This window comes from Balaenoptera musculus, chromosome 1 (genome assembly GCF_009873245.2).
Source record: "Balaenoptera musculus isolate JJ_BM4_2016_0621 chromosome 1, mBalMus1.pri.v3, whole genome shotgun sequence".
Lineage (NCBI taxonomy): Eukaryota > Metazoa > Chordata > Mammalia > Artiodactyla > Balaenopteridae > Balaenoptera > Balaenoptera musculus.
In genome coordinates, this window is record NC_045785.1 from 127,410,600 (window position 1) to 127,427,282 (window position 16,683).

General features: G+C 35.8%; 1 protein-coding gene across 4 annotated transcripts in view; it reads right to left on the bottom strand.

The window, feature by feature from the left end:
- The window catches only part of VAMP4 (vesicle associated membrane protein 4), a 28,737-nt gene that overhangs the window by 1,586 nt on the left and 10,468 nt on the right, over positions 1-16,683 (bottom strand). For all 4 annotated transcript variants that reach the window (XM_036823032.1, XM_036823042.1, XM_036823060.1 and 1 more), the window contains 4 exons: positions 14,881-14,931; positions 7,054-7,154; positions 5,027-5,106; positions 1,901-1,952 (listed from right to left, as the gene is read on the bottom strand). In XM_036823032.1, the coding sequence (XP_036678927.1) occupies positions 1,901-1,952; positions 5,027-5,106; positions 7,054-7,154; positions 14,881-14,931 (284 nt within the window). The remainder of the gene's footprint in view (positions 1-1,900; positions 1,953-5,026; positions 5,107-7,053; positions 7,155-14,880; positions 14,932-16,683) is intronic.

Here is a 16,683-nt window from a genome sequence, read left to right on the forward strand (position 1 = left end):
GAGAAGCAAAAATATGAAACAACCTAAATGTCTAACATTAGCATTTTGATCAAATAGATTAATACATAACCATAGCATAAAGCAGCTAAAATACTTTTTAAATATTTAATAACATGGGAAAATATTTACAATATATTTATTAGAAAGTATACATATGATCTTAGTTTTTGAAAAACATGTTTATATATTAATAGGAAAAGACTTAAAGTATATACAATAGTTATATTAATAGTAGCTATCTCTGTGTGGTAAGAGAACAGTTGGATTTTATTTTCTTCTTTATGTTATTCAACATTCCATTGGTTGATTCTTGGTACTGGCAGTAGTTATGTTCTATAAAGTCACCACAAACACTGAATGAGTAAACACTGAACCACTGCTCTGAGGGGAAACACAGGCTTAAATCCCTGCCAGCCTCTGACTACAACATTTTTGACAACCAATCCATACATAACCTTGTTTTACATGTTTCTGTGTGAAGACACCTTATTTACTATATACTGTTGGCTTATTAACACTCAACTCCTGGCCAACAGTGCTGTCACTCACGCCTGAACAAAGCTCATCTAACACGTGTATTTCCTCCACAAGACACATCACAGCCTTGCTGTGCTCAGCAACACTAGCCAGCACTGCAGCACCAGTATACTTGGGGGCCTTTTTAAACAGCAAAAGCATCAACAAGACACACAAAAATGTGAGAAACTGTGCACTAACATTCGCTTCTCTGACCGCATCTGCCAATGACTCCGAAAGCACTGGGGTAACTGATCAATGTTAGCTAGTAGGTGAATTCACAAACACAGAATCCACAAATGATGAGGACTGACTTTTTCTTTAGAACAAAATCTTTTTTTCTGTTTAAAAAGAGTATCACCATGGAATTTTTCAAATGGTCATTCTGAGATACTTTCCAAATCTTTATAAAAATCCCTGTAAATATAGATAAAGAAGCTTTGGAGAAAAGGAGGTATTAAAAATGATCTGACCAGAGAAAGACAAATATATGATATCACTTGTATGTGGAATCTAAAAAGTAATACATATGAATCCATATACAAAACAGAAACAGACTCACAGTCATAGAAAACAAACTTCTGGTTATCAAAGAGGAAAGGGGAGGGGGGAGGGATAGATTAGGAATACGGAATTAACAGAAACAAACTACTATACATAAAATAGATAAGCAACAAGGACCTACTATATAGCACAGGGAACTGTATTCAACATCTTGTAATAACCTATAATGGAAAATAATCTGAAATAATATATAACTGAATCACTTTGCTGTATACCTGAAACAAACACAACAATGTAAATCAACTACACTAAAAAAAATTTTTTTTGAATGATCTGACTTTAAAAAGAATATTAAGGGGAAAAAAAAGGAAGGGCAAGAGTTATGTTTCAATGACTGAAATGAAGCTCAAATCCAAAACAAAAATTATCATCTGGAGAATTTATCTGGATTTTCCTTCAAACACAATATTATGAAATGCAAGCTGCCATACCTAAAAGTTAGAAATAAATAGAAAATGAGTGTTACGGTCCTGAGCGTAAGAGTAGCCATATTTGGCCTCAAACAAATCACTTAGCCCTGCCTTTGCAGGGGTAGGGGTGGAGGGTAGGACAGAGGTTCTCTTTGAGAATCTGATGAAAGATATACTCTCACCATAAAACTGTACATATGCATATTCACATAAAATTTTACATACAATTTATGTGCATTTTCAGAGAGCTACAGATTCTAGGTTAAGAGCTCCTTACTGGAGTCAGAAGTCATTACTCAATCCTGACATTAGTCATACTAGGTCAACTGAATATAAATTAAAAAGGAAATTTAAATGAACTTCAAAACAAATGACACCCCCTCCAAATTAATAATCCAGTAAATACTTACTGATAATCACTAACAAAACGATAACAGCAACCAAAGCCATGATAGCTTTTATCTACAACACACAAAAAGGCATAAGAAAGATTAATGTCTGACTTGTTAATAAAGACTATCTGTTGTGCTGTTTACCTCATTACACTAACTCATCATTGGACAGGCTCATTCCTTGAAAGGTTTCCAAATTTTTTCTCATATGAACTTCTGACTATTTGCATCTTTTTGTAATAATCAGAGTTCCCCAAATTTGAGGGTTTTGGCTTGCCTAGATTTTATTGTTTAAGGCTGAAGAGTAAACAGTAATAATCAAAGCCTTTATGGGCCTGATCTTTTTTGTCTATGATTTCTCACACATTTCTAATCTAAGACCAGGAAAAGAACAATATTTTATCAACTCTGTTCAGAAGTGTCAGGATATTATGAATAAGATTGGCATCCAATACAGATGGTTCAATATATATAGTATAAGGCAGCATTTTTTATAGCACTTATTCTCAAAGTATATTAGAATTCTGTTAGTTTTTGCTCCCCTTACTTTCTTCTTAGCATTTTAATCTTCATTTTGAGGAATATAATTTAGATTTTTCGTGAAGAACCTCATTTAATAAATAACTTGCCTAAGAGCATTCTGTGTGTCAGTTTCACAGTTGAGAGGCGAAACCTTAAGATTAGTCCTTAGCTAGTTAATATTTTAGGTCTACATCACCTCTCTCCATAAAATTGTCACATTCCTCATCTAATCCTAAAATGCATAAATTATAAATTGATTTGATTTTCCTGATGAATTCAAATGAGTCTTGTTTTCACCAAACATTTTCATAGATAATTGATTAAAGATGGTTCATTCAGAAAAAAGATACCCAGTTATTATAAACACATAGAACCCTCTGATGAATATCACAAACAGCAACTAGAAGTAGCTAATGAAATGTTTCTAAAATAAAACTACTGGCTGCATTTTAGTGGCATTACATTCATGACAAGAACAAAGTGACCAAGAGAATACATGGATGCTTTCCAATTTGAATACCAGGTGCCTATTAAAATTATTAATTATGATAAACAAAAAATGTAGAAAGTACTTTACACTGTAAAGTAGTTTAGTGACCAAGTAATCCAGAGAATATATGGAAGCTCTGCATCTTTTTTTTAAGCTAAAAACATTTCTAAAGTAATTTGGAATTTTACAATAGCTTTTCAACTTTACCAAAAATATATCTTAATTTGCCCTGTTAATTTGTGCTAGGCTTAACATTTAGAAGATTTAAATGGAAATATCAATACCAATTTTAAAACACTTAAATAAACGGAGTTTCTAACACTGGCCAGGAAACGTTTACAACCAAAAATGGCAGTAATGTATTCATGCATGTCCAAAGCTCTCTTCTTCCAAACAACATGGACAAAAATCTGTTTCTCATTAAACACATAAGAGCCTCAGAGCCCCATAAGATACTTAAGAGAGGTCTCACTGATTCTCTCTCCCCACCCATTGGATAATTCTGTTCACTTACTTATTTTTAAAGTCAGGTTTATTAAAATATACTTTACATACAATAAAATTCACCCTCTTAAAGTTCATTTTGATGTGTTTTGACATACATACAGTTGTCAACCATCACCTTCATAGTCAAACATAAGACATTTTCACCACTCAAAAAGTTCCCTCATGCCCTGCTGTAGTCAATCTCCACCCCTCCATCCTTAGCCACTGGCAAGCTCTGATCTCTTTTCTGTCCCCATATCCCTTTCCTTAGCTCTTCCCAAATAATCATTATGAAGTTAATCCAGAAAATGGTAGTGATATAGAGACTATTTAAAAATATAAATTAAAAATAGAATTCAATTTCTCCCCTTAAAAGCATACTATTCCTTTGATGTGGACCCCGTAAAGTACAAAACGAAACTCTAGATATAGCTAAAAAAAAGCTAGGCAAAATGCACATTATCATTTTGTTAATGGCCACATGAATGAGTCATGTGGGGAGAGGAGGTAGCTCATGGACCTTTTGTTCTTCCAAACTAGTCCGCAGGATAGAAAATTTCTATAGAAATAGAAAATTTATTCATTAAAGAAAAACAGAAAATTTAAATTCTACATAAAGGAGCAATGAAACTTGTTTCTTTCCCTAAGTTCTATTTCTGAAAGTAAGAGGATTCAACAGGTAAACAAAAATAAGCAAATCCAAGGCAACTCTTGAAAGAAATCCTTAGCATATGTCAACATCAAGTTTTGAAAGTTATTGCTAAACTTGAAAATGAGAGACTAAAAACAATGTGGTATATCTAAGGTTTTCAACAAAGCCAAAAATGATACACAGTATCAGGAGGAAAAAGTAAACATCTGCTCATATGACATGAAATTTGCTATAAAATCTTAAGGGAAACATTTTTCTGTTTGATATATAGTAGCCATACTTGATTTAAGCAGTAAATTCATTTCCATAAAATGTTTTTCGGGAATATATTAGCATATAATGATTCCCATTTTTTTCCTTGTTACAAATTTTTCTTTTATATCTTATTTCTCCTATACAAGTACTAACCAGGTCTGACCCTGCTTAGCTTCTGCGATCAGGCAGGTTGAGGGTGGTATGGCATAAGACTGTATCTGATTTCTCTGGAATAATGAGGGACAGTGGGATTTTCTTTTTAGCCCCATTTGCCATATGGATTCTGACACATTAAACTGCTTTTATTTTTTTCCCCATCCAACAGAAAATTATATTTTTCTCTGGCTTGCTTTCTGTCTTTTAAATATCTCTATGTAATGCTATAGGTTGCTCCAAAAAGGTACTAAAAATAAATTACAAGTTAATATTTCTTACAAGATAAATCTAGAGGAAGCTAAATTATTAATAAAATGTGGATTACTCTCTACGAAGAAATCCATGAAAACATCCTTTTAGGCACTGCTTGATTCCTTTAGTTATTTCTGACCCATAAGATATTAATTCAACAAATATTTACTGAGTTCCACCATGTCCCAGCTTCAGAAGATATAATAATAAGCAAGACAGTTGTAGTCCCGTTCCCCACAGAGCTTATCACCTAGAGGCCCTTTTTTCTTCACGTCTTTGAATACCACTGGATATGCTGACGGACCTATCCAATATCTTCCAATTTACTTACTTTGCATCCACGCCACCACATTTGCCTTCGAAGTTGTTTGGATCTGTTGCTAAAAGCAGTTGCATTATCCGATAAGCTTTCTATATCACATAGAGGATGGAGAGAAGGATTAATCGACATAACAGCATTCTTTTATCTAGTCACACAAAGACAAGAAAACATTAATTTCTACTTCTGCAAATCTATTCCCTTTTAAGCATGAAAACAACATCTTTCCTTTCCTCTACCCACAAACTCTGGCATTCTGTATTCTAAAAAAAAAAACCAAAAAGTAAAAAATGGCTGCAGGTCAGTTTGCTCAATCCACTTTTACAATAAGAGTAAGAGAAGTCTTCCCAGGGCCTCAATGCTTTCAAATAAACTTATGAATTCTGGTAGAAATACTCTTTAAAAATTCAAATACTTGGCACAACTATAGAAAAAAAAATTTACACAGGGAGAAGGCTAGATTCTTAGAAGATATCAAAAGTGACTGATTTTGAAGCAAAACAATATATTTTAAAAGTGTTTAAATAAGTTTTTTGGTTAAAAAAGTCTGTCAAGGATTAATCAGATATTCATTCAGCCATTCATCATCTAAAAAATATGTGAGTGCCTAATAAGTGCCATGAACTAAGAACAGAGACTAACATTTGTCAGTAAAAAAATGTTACTAAGTCATCAGAGAAAGCATAAGATAAAAATATTAGATATGTGTGAAATAAGTTTGAAAAGAAGTGATTAGACCTATCCTCCTTGAGATCAGGAGAAATACAAAGCACATCAACGTAACAGGACAAAAGAAAAAAATAATCTAACTCTTCAACAATGAATTTTTAATCTTCCCATTCTCAACTGATCAATTAAAGAAATAATACAACAATAAGATGATTCAAAGCAAAGGGAGCTACATACAACTCAATAACAAAAAAGCCATCAACCCAATCGAAAACTGGGCAGAAGACTTAAATAGACATTTCTCCAAAGAAGACATACAGATGGCCAACAGGCACATGAAAAGATGGTCAACATTTCTAATGATTAGAGAAATGCAAATCAAAACTACAATGAGGTACCACCTTGTATTGGTCAGAATGGCCATCATTAAAAAGTCTACAAATGACAAATGCTTAAGAGGGTGTGAAGAAAAGGGAATCCTCCTACACTGTTGGTGGGAATGTAAATTGTGCAGCCACTGTGGAAAACAGTATGGACGTTCCTCAAAAAAACTAAAAATAGAGTTGCCATATGATCCTGCAATCCCACTTCTGGGCATATATCTGGAGGAAACTATAATTCAAAAAGATACATGCACCCCAATGTTCACTGCAGCACTATTTCCAATAGCCAAGACATAGAAACAACTTAAATGTTCATCAACAGATGAATGGATAAAGAAGATGTGGAACATATTACAATGGAATACTACTCTGCCAGAAAAAAGAGTGAAATATGGCCATTTAAAGCAACATGGATGGACCTAAAGATTATCATACTAAGTGAAGTAAGTCAGAAAGAGAAATACAAATACCATATGATATCACTTACATTTGGAATCTAAAATATGACACAAATGAACATATCTACAAAACAGAAACACTCACAGACACAGGGAACAGACTTGTGGTAGCCAAGGGTGGGGGGTGGTGGGGTGGGGGAAAGGATGGATTGGGAGTTTGGGATTAGCAGATGCAAACTATTACACACTGAATGAATAAACAACAAGGTCCTACTGTATAGCACAGGGAATTATATTCAATATCCTGTGATAAACCATAATGGAAAAGAATATGAAACAGAATATATATATATGTATAACTGAATCACTTTGCTGTACAGTGGAAATGAACACAACATTGTAAATCAACTATACTTGAATAAAATAAATTGTATATAAAAAAAACAAAGTAAAGGGAGCTAAAGTTAAAAACATTAAAACCATAAATGCCATTTTTCCTAAGTCAAGATTCCTCAACTTTGGCTAGAAAAATGGGAGAACTATCAAAACACAGATTAATAACATCAAGAATTATACGAAGTATCTGTACCTGATTTGTCCTGTAGTTCATCTAGTCTCTCCCCTCTTTCTATTACCTTTGTAATATTTTCTTGCATGACATCAATGACTTCATCCACCTGATTCTGAACACTAGTTTAAAAAAAAAGATTAAAAAATAATGCATTCTTCTTTTGAGAATTTTACAGTTTTTGAGACTTTCATTAGACATGATAGAAAACAGCAAGTTCTCAGAATTATTCAACTCTAAAATGTTTAAGTTTAAGGCTTGTAGCAACAGTCCTTCCATTTGTGGGCTTGATTACTCAGGCAATTAAAAGACAACATGATACAAATAAAGTAATATTTAACTCATAGTTTATTCTTAACCCTGTTTCTTCAAATTAAATATACTGTCAGAATGCTCAGTAACTACAGAACTTAGTCAAATAGCTTGACTCTAAATAATCCGTTTCATTTTCTTTTCAACAGGCCATTGAGGCATCACATAGACACAGCTATAAGCTACTTTTGCTATACATACAGTTCACACACTAAGGCTAACAAGAGTTTGCCCAGGTATGTTAGAAGCCTAGGAAAAATATTGAGTTTCCAAAATGGAAAGGTACAGTATGCTCTAGGACACGAAGGCTCAGTGGGTATAACTCTTCACAGCTCATCAGTTTCCTCTTAAACAGGGTTTAAAACAATGAGCAACCACTTGGGAGGGTTTTGAAGCACCCACGAAGGAGCAAAGAGGAAACATTTTTGGTTGTTCTTCAAAATGAAAATATGATTTTCTTCTTTATATCAGGTGATGAGAGCCTGTTCCAACCAAACTTCAGACTGTTCAATGAAGATTTTTTTTAAAATAAATTTATTTATTTATTTATTTATGGCTGCGTTGGGTCTCTGTCGCTGCGCGCGGGCCTTCTCTAGTTGCGGCGAGCGGGGGCTACTCTTCGTTGTGGTGCGCAAGCTTCTCATTGCAGTGGCTTCTCTTGTTGCAGAGCATGGGCTCTAGGTGCGTGGGCTCAGTAGTTGTGGCGCAGGGGCTTAGGTGCTCTGTGGCATGTGGGATCTTCCCGGACCAGGGCTCGAACCCATGTCCCCTGCATTGGCAGGCGGATTCTTAACCACTGCACCACCAGGGAAGTCCCATGTTCAATGAAGATTTAAGCTAAATTCAAAAATGTAATAATTGGACCTCAGCTGCCTACTCTCACTCAGAAGTTACCCCCAGAGTACATAAACATAGAAATGATTAAATGTCTAGTTTTCCTCTGTTGCTTCATTTGACAAATGTCTAGTTTTCCCCTGTTGCTTCAATCATTTGACAAAATGTTACCTTAAATTAGTTTATAGAATAAGTCATGCCAGAGAAATATTTAAAAGGAGAAATAAAATAACTCACAGTTCTTATAATTCAAAAACTGTTTAAAATATAAAAACTGTTTAAAGTGGATTACTAGCAACTATAAGTAGATATATGTTTTAATAAGGATATGCAAGTGTTCCTTCTAGTCAGGGAAGTGTATCATTTATCAAATATCACCTAGGAAGCTTTTAAAAAAATTTCACAATACACATCTCCTCACTGCCCCTCTACTCTATAGTGAGTTGGGAGTAAGGCAGGACATGTGTAATTTTGAAAAAGAGTTCTATCCCTTCCCTGTCACGAAGCTATATCTTCAAAAAGTTTGCTTTAAAAACAAAATGAAGGCCCATTTAGACACATACGGGTTCAGAAGAAGCATCCTCAGATTCAAGTAGAATTACTATGTTTGATGATAGTCACCCCCCCTCCCATGTTAAAAGCACCCACTGATTATCCACACATAGACTTCAGGGTTCATCACAGCTTCCTAGAGTTCTGTGCCTCTCACACAGTATTCTACTAAAGGGTATAAAACTGAAGCACAACTAAAGTGGGACATGGAGAATTGCCTTCTGCCCACACAGATCTGAAAGAGCCCCCATGTGTCTAAGAGGTCTTGTTGCAACTCCTAAGCAGACAGCTAAAGATGTAAAATCTTATACAAGAACAATGGCACAAATACTTAAGCAATTTATTCAATAAATAATTAAGAAAAGCTTACTATGTACTGTTCTAGGCACTAGGAAAACAATACTGAACGAAGCAGACAATAATTCCGGCTCTCATGGAACATATGCTTAAATGTGCAATGAATGCACTTCATTAACCTTCAGAGTTGTTTAACAGTCTGTGTCTAACCCATTACTCTATATTATTTACAGCATTTAACACTAAGTGAAAGTATTTATTTATTTACATGCTTATTTCCTGTCTCTCCCCACTAGAAGGTAAGTTCAACAAATGCAGAGACGTTGCCTACTTTGTTCACTTTTGTAGCCCCAGTACCTGTAACATTGCTTGGGAAAGAGTATGCACTTAATACTTAACAGCTGAATAAGGGAACAGTTTGGGTATAAGTCCTGCAAAGCACATCCAGCTACTTGAGAAAGAGTTATAAGGCAGATATAAGAATGTAGAGGTCTCCATTTAACTATAATGGAAGCAGAGCTATTGTTTATCAAGGGCCAATCTTGAAATTCCTAGGTAGTTACTCTCCATCGTATGCAAGAGATAATGGCCTAAAGTAAGGCGCAACACGGTGGAAATGGACAGAATGTACGGCAGCTCCTACACATAATCAGATTATAGCTATTATGGATATTAACATACCTATACTACATGTGATTTTAAAACAAAACCAAAATAACTGAAGGAATCGTTATGGTCCCAGAATCCCTATAAGCAAAAGACTCCATGGATAATACAGGCAGATTAATTGGAATAGAATTCATAAAATTCCAGATTAAGTCTTACTAGATTATGATAAACCTAGGGGTATTACCTCAACAACATGACACACATGTAATCTCTATGGCTAATGGAAACCACCCAACATTTTAATTTTTCCTGCCAAGTGATTAATAAATTATTGTTACTTTCTCCTTCACATATTACTATCCACTGGTATAACCCTCTTAATCCAGCTACTGTATAACTCTCATTCAATCTTAAAATAATGGAAAATCTCATGACTGTGCTTCTATATTTCAAGATATTTTCATGCCCAGAACACAACTTTTATAGAAAAAAAAAAAGAAGAAAATCATCTACTTATTTACTTTAATATAAAGGATAATTTTTAAAAAAACAAGTGGAAAGGGACCTCCCTGGTGGTCCAGTGGTTAAGACTCCGCGCTCCCAATGCAGGGGACCCGGGTTCGATCCCTGGTCAGGGAACTAGATCCCGCATGCCGCAACTAAGAGCCTGCATGCCACAACCAAAGATCCATTAAGTTGCAACTAAAGATCCTGCATGCAACAATGAAGATCCCAAGTGACGCAACTGAGACCTGGCACAGCCAAATAAATAAATAAATAATTTTTTAAAAAGTGAAAACGTATTTCCCCATGATTTTTTACATTTTCATAGCAGTTACAATACTTTGATTTCTATTTGTATTTTATGTTGGTCTTATCCTATTATACTGTAAATGCCTTAAAAACAGATTGTCCCACTCATCTGTTTCCCAGGTCATGTGAAATGTGCCTGGTAGAAAATAGGCATTCAACAAATATTTTCTGATCTGAATTAAGTATTTCATTTATTCAAAAATATTTATTAAGGAGTTATTATTCTATGCATTGAGGATACTGATGTGAATGTTTTGACCCTCAGCAAGATTACAGTCTAGTGGGGAACACTGGTAGCTAGAATTATATTACCATATGTCAAGCGCCATAATGGAAGGAAGCAAATGGTATCAGTCGTGCAGCCTAGATGAATCCAGCCTGGACCAGAGACGGCATCAAGATCCTGGTGCTGAGTTTTGAGAGGTTAAGAGTGAATTGGGCAGAGTAAAAAAGGTGATGGATGGTGGGAAAGTTCTAGGCTAAAGGAATAAGAGGAGGGGATATTTCAGGAACCAATGATTACCTGGATATGGGTGATGGAGTTGGGGCAAGAAAAGGGCAGAGAACTTCTAGATTTATAATTTGAGCAACTGAGTAGATGTAGATGATGGTCATTAACTGAAATAGAAAATTAAGGACTCAAAGAAAAAGCAAGTTTTTGAGGGAGGGGGTGGAGATTTATATCATTTCCTGTTAGAGTCATATAGTAGAAGAAAGGACACAAGAGAGAACATACCCAGGAAAATATCAAGACATGTAGAGAAAAGACATTTTAACATTGTTTTAAATCCTCCTTAGAGTCTGACGGCACCTGTGTTCCTGAGATGTCTCTATTCTAATTATCACCACTACAGGGAAGCCGCGTGGTGTAGTGTAGAGAGGCCAGGCTCTGGACACAGACAGATCTGGATTTGCAATTCAGTGTTATCACTTACTACGTATGTGGCTTTGCGTCATTTTGCAAGCCTCTTTGAGCCTCATATGTTCTCACCTTTGAAATGAAGATGATAATCTTTCCCTTATGAGAATTAGATGTGACAAGTGTGTTTTAAACACTTAGCACGGTTCCTAACGCTTAGCACGTGTTTAATGTCAGTGTTCTTCCATTAAGGAAAAAAAAAGCTCATGCTCTGCAACACACACTCATTCGTTATTTTATAAAGAAAATATTTATTTTCACTGTTAACACCCCCATCTTGTGGCCTCTTAAGGTACTGTTGACAAAAAAAGTTTTAAATGTATGCTGTATTTTTGCAAGTATATATAAATATATATATGCACATACATATACATATATATGTAGTATATATGCTGTATTTTTATAATTATATATATGTATATATGTACATATATACATATATACGCATATATGTGTATCGGTTCATCATGGAACATTCCTTGGGGGAATAAAGTTAAACTTGTTGGACCAAGGCTATAGATAGGAGATTTCCTACCTGTGGCAGAGAATGTCTACAATTCACTGGAGTGGCATTTATAATGCTACTATTTAATTTAAAAGCAAAGGAAACATTCCAAAGAGAATTACAAATTTTTTATATAGGCATGTGACTATTTAAAATCTTTCCCAAAAATCTTCCCTGAAAAGTGACATTGGAATACTAAAGAACCCATTAAAAGGACCTACTGTATCAGCACAGGGAACTATATTCAATATCTTGTAACAACCTATAAAGGAAAAGAATCTGAAAAAGAATATATATGTGTATAACTGAATCACTCTGCTGTACACCTGAAATTAAACATTGTAAATCAACTTATACTTCGATTAAAAAAAAAAAGTGACACTGGGCATTTTTGTGGGATTAATCTGTTATCAACATGTCAATCAAATGCAGACAAAGCGACAATGTTGCTGATCCACACATCACAAAAACACCCTGTATGGAGACGTCACACATTAGGCGGTGACAGCACACCTTAAAGAAACTCACCAGTGCTCACAGTTTTAGTTACTAAACAAATGCCAGGAATCTGTTCTTGGGCAAGTAGCGTGGCAGGTTGTGCTCCACCATTTGGGGCCACTTTGGGCACACGCCTGAGTCGTACCCTGGTTAGATAAGCACTCATGGGGTTGTGCCAAGGGTTAATTTGTGTGTTTTCATGACTGACCACCTTCTGAGTACGTATGATAAGCCTTCAGCTCTAGAGTAAGAGCCATTACACTTCCTCAACAGTGCCTTACTGTTCTAAAATTCTGTGATCACCAACGTTATTATGGTAATTTAATATGCACATATACACATTCACGTGCATGTGTGCTTGGCACTTACTAACATAGACGTATCCTGCAATGCCCACTCTGTACAACTGGCACTGGTTTTGGGGTTCAGCTGGAAAGTCATACTCAAAAGACTCACTGGGCCACACTCAGTACCAGGCTCACTCTGCAGAAGGATGTCAGACAGGAAATGAAGCACATTGGCAGGGAAAAAACAGGTGTGTCATCAGTGGAGTCCTCTTCTCCAGTGGCAGCTGAGGTATATATGTGGGTGGATAGAAAAGTCACTCTGGCTCAGAGAAGGGCAACGGCTCTGCCATGACATCCTCGCAACCTTGAATGCCTTGTGATTCTTCCAAAGATGAGGATGAGTGGCTTCTGAGGCCATCTCCCACTCACCTCCCCATCTCCCCTAGGAGACTGTCATGAGACAGTTTCTTATCACCTCCCAGGTTCTGATGACATATAAGGCTTTCTGCAGGATGTATCTGCAGACTATAAAACCACTTAGCTGCAGGCTAGAATTGGCTCCTTTGTAATAGGGCATCTCACTATTCATACTGCAGCCACCCGGACCCTTCTATTTTGGTATCATCATTTTTGGTGTTTAGGACAAGAACCCAGGGAGCTGGCACCTTTGGCTACTCTTCCTTTGACAATCTATGTAAGTAATAAACTGTCTGAATCTAAGTGGCTCATTGTATCTTTACTGGCTGAATCAGACACTTGAAGCAGCAGAGACTCTCTCTTCTGCTGGCCCTGAAGCAGCAAGCACTGTGGGTTGTACAGCTGCAAGGAAGTGCATCCTGCCAACAACTACCGGAGCTTGGTCAGGAGCTCCAGATGAGATCAAAGCCCTGGCGACACCTCAATTTTGGCCTCGTGAGACCCTGCAGAGGGCCCACCTAAGCAGTGACTGAACGCCTGACCCACGGACAATGTGAGATGATGAATGTTTGCTGTTTCAGGCTGCTAGGTTCAGGGTAACTTGTTACACAGCAATAGAAAATGAAAACATCCCATTTAGTACTCAAACCAATTTGGTGGTACCTTGATTCTGTATTACAGAATCCGTTAGCTAGGATCAGGCTAAGTGTGGACCTATTTCTTCACACCAACCACTACCTGACTAAAGCCCAAGTATCTAATCAATAACTTTTTTCTTTTTTAAACTGTGGTTTATTATTTATTTATTTTTGCCACATCGCACAGCATGCGGGATCTTAGTTCCCCCAACAGGGATCGAACCTGTGCTTCCTGCAGTGGAAGCGTGGAGTCTTAACCACTGGACCACCAGGAAAGTCCCTCATCAATAACTTGATACCCCATTACAGTACCCTTCCCACTATGTGCCATCTATATCCAGACTTAGGGTAGCAACTACCCCTCCTTAGATCCTGAACCTGGGCCATTCAGTTTATCTTCCAGTTTACCTTTTATAGCTCGGTAAGTTTCCAGGCCTATTTCACTGCTCCATTCATTCCTTCTCCCTTCTTGCCAGGACTCATATGATTCTAATATTAGATACATTCACTACAGCATTATCCACCATCTACCATCAACAATATATACAGAAAAGCTCTAAACTGAAAATTAATGAGCCATAAAACTTAGATCAATAAATGGATTAGGATAAGTAATAGATATGAACAAATTCTGGAAGTATATAAATAAGATACTGTACTTCAGAAAACTAAATCTATTATATTACTTTTATTATCATGCTGAAAATGGGAATCAAGCTATAGATTTAAAACCAAAATAGACCTTGAGATTATGCTAAATAAATGAATTTGATATATAATAATTAAATTAAGAAAACCAACAACCAGGAATTGCATCTCCTTAGCTATAATTAAGAGGTAACTTTGTGAAAATGAAAAGAATGACTGGGTTTTTACAACCTAGTAGTAATATTAGTCTACATCAAGGCTCAGCAAATTTTTCTGTAAAGGGCCAGACAGATAATAGAGAGTTTAGATTTTGTGGGCCATAAGGTCTCTGTCACAACTACTCAAATCTGTCACTGTAGTTTGAAAGCAGCCAATAGATAACAGGAATGGCTGTGTTTCAATAAAACTTTACAAAAACAGGTGGCAGACAGATTTGGCTCATATGCTGTAGTTTGCCAACCCCTGGTCCTTGTAGAAATATGATAATCATTTAAACAAATGAGTGTCTCATAAACTTACTGCTTAATTTTTTCATTTCTAGGTCCAAATCTTGGTCCAGATGGTCCCCTTCTGAAAACCAAACACCAAGTACATATTAATGAGAGCATTAAAACAAACACCAAAACAGAAAACACACACACACTTGCTGAATTCTAAACATGGATCATTTATCATAAGGAACCACATATTACTGGTACTGATGGAACCTAATGATATTTAATCATGTCTGGACTTCATTGGTACTTAGTGCAGGCCATCACAACCTAATTCTTCTGAATGTTATCACTTTTAATATAATTCTTAGTTATACACAGGTAGTTTTAATCATTAAACTCTGAAATACCATAACAACTAAAGTGCCAGTGACTATGAATAACTTTATGATCAATTATAGAACACTAGAAGTCCAACTACCTTGAATTTAGGCTCTAATGAAATGCTGATTTGGGGGATGGATGTAGAGAAAAATCCATTCAAAACACTAAAATTTTTCAAGTATTTTTTTGATTACTCATCTTTAAACTTAGCAACATAATTAAAGGGAAATGTAAGAGTCTATGAAAATATTAACATTTCTCAAATTATTATCTCTCCATTATAGTCGAGTGTTGTATCATTTAAACCAATCCATTTTAATACTCTGAAAATTAAAATTTTTGGATGTTTTAAGTAATTTTCCATCTTCTGATGACAGAAAATAAGGTATAAACCATAAAACTCAAAAAAGAATAGGTTCTGTACCAATTAAACACTAATTTCCCATTTCCCCCTCCTCCCAGCCCTTGGCAACCACCATTCTACTTTGTGTCTCTATGAATTTGATTACTCTAGGTGCCTCAGATAAGAAGACTCATGTAAAATGTATCCTTTTGTGACCAGCTTCTTTCACTTAGCATAATTAATGTCTTCAAGGTTCATCCATGTTGTAGCATGTGTCAGAATTTCCTTCCTTTTTAATACTGAGTACTATACCATTGTATGTACATACCATATTTTGTTTATCCATCTCTCCAATGACGGACACTTGGGTTACTTCCATCTTTTGGCAGTTATGAATAATCCTGCTATGAACAGGATTATTGTTCATAATAATCAACAGGTGTTGATTAATTTTTAAAAACTTATTTCAGAAATTTTATTAGCTTTGTCTCCCTTTCAATACATAGAACCACAGGGTGTGGTAGTGTGCCGGTTTTGTCGTCAGGCCCTTTGGAAGATGTACAGCGTTATTTGGGAGTGAACCTCCAGTGTACAGTTAGCCTGAAAAGTTTTTGTTTCTCACTTACATTTGGGTGATCACTTGTTTAGCCAAAGCATCTGACCTTTTCAATACTGAGTCCTTTGTTGACAGGTAGCTGTTGCTCTAGTCTAAGGCTTCTCACTGTAATTGGCACTATGAGCAATTAGCTTTTTGACTCTGGAAACCTTGTTACCTGTAGGAAATTATCTTCCCACTTCATCTGACTTTCCTGCCAAAAATGATACTATTTCCTGTTATTGGATTGATTTCCATCCTGCAGGCTCTTTTTGCCAATTGCTTCATGGCTGTCAATTACTTTTTATAAAATGTTTTATACAATGCTTTTTATTTGGAAAAAAAAAAAAGCCTCTATAAAAAACTCCACAACATTATAGCAAAGTGGGAGGTAAATGTTTCCTCCCAGGCATACCCTTCTGGAGGCATGAGCCTCCAGAGAAAACTCCTGCAACAATATGTCATCCTTCCTGACTTTGAAAATAAAACCAACGCCCTTTCTAATCAAAACTGCAAAGGACTGACCAGGTTAATTAATTCTGACAGAGCATCAAGGCAATCCAACA